Raw genomic sequence first — 3,886 nt, 5'->3', positions numbered from 1 at the left:
TGACTTTCCGAATTCTCAATTTAAAATATCGAGTAAATGAATATTGGAGATTGACCAATTCATGTATCACCATGACTTTTCAAATCTTCAATTTAAAACATAAGTTAATGGGGATTGAAAATCAACTATTCATGTATCACCATGACTTTTCGGATTTTCAATGTTAAGTCCCAACAACAAACGAATATGTAAGTAAAGAAACGAATTGAAATTTAACAATAAAAATTTATACATTTTCAATAGTAAATAGATACCCCTTTTTTTTACCAATTGTTTAATTTATGGACTCGTACTCACTCTTTTTACCAGTAATAAACACCTTATATTAGCAGATCAAAGGAATTTTTCGCGTATATATTTAAATGATGAGTAAAAATCTAACATGTACATAGGAAGTCTTTATTAGTGTTTCAATAAGGTTAACTAACAAGCAACAACTATTTATATCCAAATTCAAAATCTTTATCTTGACTATATAATTCATAAATCATAATCACATGATAAATCATTAAATCCCAATAATAAACCTTATCTACAAGTTTACCATTCTACCCTTAAAACCTAACCCAACTACTTGAACCGGACCGGCTCCTCCGTTATCGTATCCAACACCGGTTTCTTCGACCGGCAAACCATTATCCGGTGAGCAAACTCCGGCGCGTCCACCACCAACCTCGGCTCACTCTCCACCTCCACCTCCACCGTCTCCGGCGTTATCCTCCCGGAAATACGCTTCGGCGCACTGTTCGCCGACAGCCACACGGCCGCCATATCACCCGGCGTCACCATCGAATTCACTCGTCTCACCGGAAACATGATATAAACGTTTCCGGACTCCAGATCTTGGTCCGCGGACAAAGGAGCGAAGCGGCGGTTGAGATTTAACGAGTGAGAGTTGACTAGGAAGAAGTTAGGGCAGTCGAGCATGATCTCGGCTGCCTTGACGGAGCTTTGAAACTGGCGGATTTCGCCCGAGGGGAAGATGACTCTGGCGGCTTTTGCGGTTTTGATTTTGGGAGTGAAAGGAATCAAAGCGCATGCTGAGATGTAGTTTCCCATTAGTTTGTTATGAGTTTGAATGGTTGGTTGGTTGGTTGGGTATTTATGGATGTGGAAATGCGCGTAAAAGGAATAAGGAAGGAGCGAGGATTTTGTGTTACTTTATGGATGTGGACATTAAACTATTTTTTTTTTCAATTGTTCTTTCATAATGTTTTAGTGATTTTTAGGAGTGCAAATGAGGCGAGGGGGCTCGTTCAAACTCAAGCTCGGCTCATTTAACTTGCATAGAATTTGAGCTCAAGCTTGCTACGTCTTGAACTCTATTTACAAAGCTCGAACTCGGCTCGTGAGTAGATTTTCAAGCTCGAGCTCTGCTTGTTGATTATTTATCAATTACTTTTTATATAATTATAATTGTTTTTATATAATTTTTCTATTATAATTTTATGTTTAAAATAATATATATTATATATATGTTGTAACATCAAGCTTTAAGTATTGAGAAGTTAGTTAAAATGAAATATTAGCTTATGAAGAACAACCTTAGAATTCAAGAATTTGAGAGAGAAATGAAGAAATGAGCAAGCACAAATGAAGAAGATGGGTGTGTATATATAGGGTAAGTTGAATGGGTCTTTCTTAAAGAGTGTTTCATGAAAATGGGTTGGTTATAGACCCAAGAAAGCACAAACTACAAATGGGTCCTTCAAGTCTCCATTTTGGTAGTTTTAGTCCCCGGAGTTCGTTTTGAGCGTTTTCGGGGAATTTTAAGAACCGAAAAGGGTGTTTTTTTTTATCCAACAACTATAAAACAAATATTTAACATACAATTCATCATTTTGATAATATCGAAAGGTTCGGGATACAAAACGGGTCGGGTTTACATTAAGAATACAAGTATAAAATAACCCGAAATTGACAAATGTCACATTTAGGCTCGAGCTTGGGCTCGGGCTCGATTACGATAGGCTCGATCGAGCTTTTGAACGAGTCGATCTTGAGTAGCTCGTGAGTAGCTCGGCTCGCTTGCTCCCCTAGTGATTTTTTTGTTATCAAAATAACTTGGGTAATAAGAAAGTTACTAGGGATGGCAGTGAAACCCGAACCCGATGGGAAAACCCGATACCCGACATAATTGGGACGGGTCTTATGTAACACCCCGACCGATGGCGGATTATACATCGGGGCGCCACGTATTGTTTCATTACTCGTGACACTATTTGGGTGTCAATATTTAATAAATACATTTTCATTGCGCACGCGCAGAACACAAATCGTAAAGTAACATAAATCATATCATAACTTAAAATATTCAAATAACATAATTTGTCTTGTTACATTTTAATCTAGGTCCAAAGAAAAGGAAAACATCCTACGTGTCCTTGAGATTCCCAAGAGCAGCTACAGCAAACCTGAACATGTGTTAAAATAAAACGTCAACACTTGCGTGTCGGTGAGAAATCAAGTTTAATAGATATAAATAGATAATAACAAACACTGCGCGCAACATGTGCTTAACTGGGGTTTAACATAGGGTGTAATCAGATTGTGATCAAGCCTAAATAGATCATAGCTCATAGTTCAATCCGTGCTCCCAATCGAGCACAAAAACAATTAATCATACGTGCATGTGTAAACAAAACAAGAAAACCGTAAACGATAGGTCTCCCGTGTTCATCTAATGGATCCATGAAAACTTCGGAATAGGCCGAACAAAGCGGTTAATGATTCACACATACAAATAAACAGCCAAGTAAACGTCCATAACACATGGGGTTTTGCGCACATAAATTTCATAAACAAGTTTAAGACTCAAGTTGTACGAACACATGAACATCCCAAAATGTTAAAAATAAAAGGGGATTAAGTACGAGATTACTCACCTGAAAAAGGTGTGTTGAAAGATAATGCAAGAATCCAATTTTTAAACAAGCACAAGTTAACCTATAAATAAGAGGTTATTGGTTTAACGATTGGTTTTTATGTCTTGAATATATGCAGTAAGTATCGATTTTTGTTAGTTAAACAAATTAAAATATATATATATATTTATATTTACCGAGATTCTGGGCAGAACAGAAGAGAAGACGGATGCAAATAGGGGAGGGGAGGTGTTGCTGAGGAACTACGGCAGAGAGCAAAAGGGAGAGAGATTTGGGGAGTGTTTAAGTGTAGTGTGTGTAGTGTTAATAAACAAGAAATTAGCTTAATTTATAGGAAAACCCAAGGGAACACAATCCCTTGAAAGGGGAAAAGATCTTATCAAATCAAGCAAAAGATATTAAAAAGCACAAGAAACCAAAAGCAAAAGATATCAAAAGATATGCCGGCAGCTGCAGGGGATGGGGAAAAGCTGACAGGTTACAGATCAAAGCATGGTAGGTGACAGATAAAGCACTGTTCAAGACATGCAAAAGAAGATTTCAAAAGATTATGTCAGTCACTTTTTCTGTCAACCAATAGGATTGGTGCGCATGCTGCGCCGAAAGTGGCTCTTCGGACAGATGTCGGAACTGACCTACAGTGCTCAAACAAAAGATAAGATATTTCAAAAGCATACAGGCTGACCTAAACTGAAGAAAAGACTTAAGGTCTAGCGCGAGAAGACTCGAGCGCTGCGCGCGAGGGCGAAGGCAGACAGAGAACAATCCTTAGCGCGCCGCGGGAAGAACTATAATCCTTAGCGCGCCGCGGGAAGAACTACCATTCTTAGCGCGCCGCGGGAAGAACTATAATCCTTAGCGCGCCGCGGGAAGAACTACCATTCTTAGCGCGCCGCGGGAAGAACTACAATCCTTTGCGCGTCGCGGGAACAGTTCGCCTCGCGTATCGCAGGAACAGCTGGTCTTCACGCAGGCTTCCTTGTAAGGAGTCTGGCGCGTGG

General features: G+C 39.2%; 1 protein-coding gene across 1 annotated transcript; it reads right to left on the bottom strand.

Annotated features, from left to right (window-relative positions):
* Positions 1-570: 570 nt before the first annotated feature.
* On the bottom strand, positions 571-1,059 carry LOC143579796 (uncharacterized). The gene has a single exon (XM_077062997.1). The coding sequence runs from the start codon at positions 1,057-1,059 to the stop codon at positions 571-573; it is 489 nt and encodes a 162-aa protein (XP_076919112.1).
* Between the last annotated feature and the right edge of the window lie 2,827 nt (positions 1,060-3,886).

This window comes from Bidens hawaiensis, unplaced genomic scaffold (genome assembly GCF_021521415.1).
Source record: "Bidens hawaiensis isolate Kalapana, Puna unplaced genomic scaffold, B.hawaiensis_p1.1 tig00029978_1, whole genome shotgun sequence".
Taxonomy (NCBI): Eukaryota; Viridiplantae; Streptophyta; class Magnoliopsida; order Asterales; family Asteraceae; genus Bidens; species Bidens hawaiensis.
This window is presented reverse-complemented; position numbering and strand designations above follow the sequence as displayed.

Coding starts and splice junctions, on each gene's coding strand:
- LOC143579796 (XM_077062997.1), bottom strand. CDS start 1,059: ATGGGAAACTACATCTCAGCATGCGCTTTGATTCCTTTCACTCCCAAA.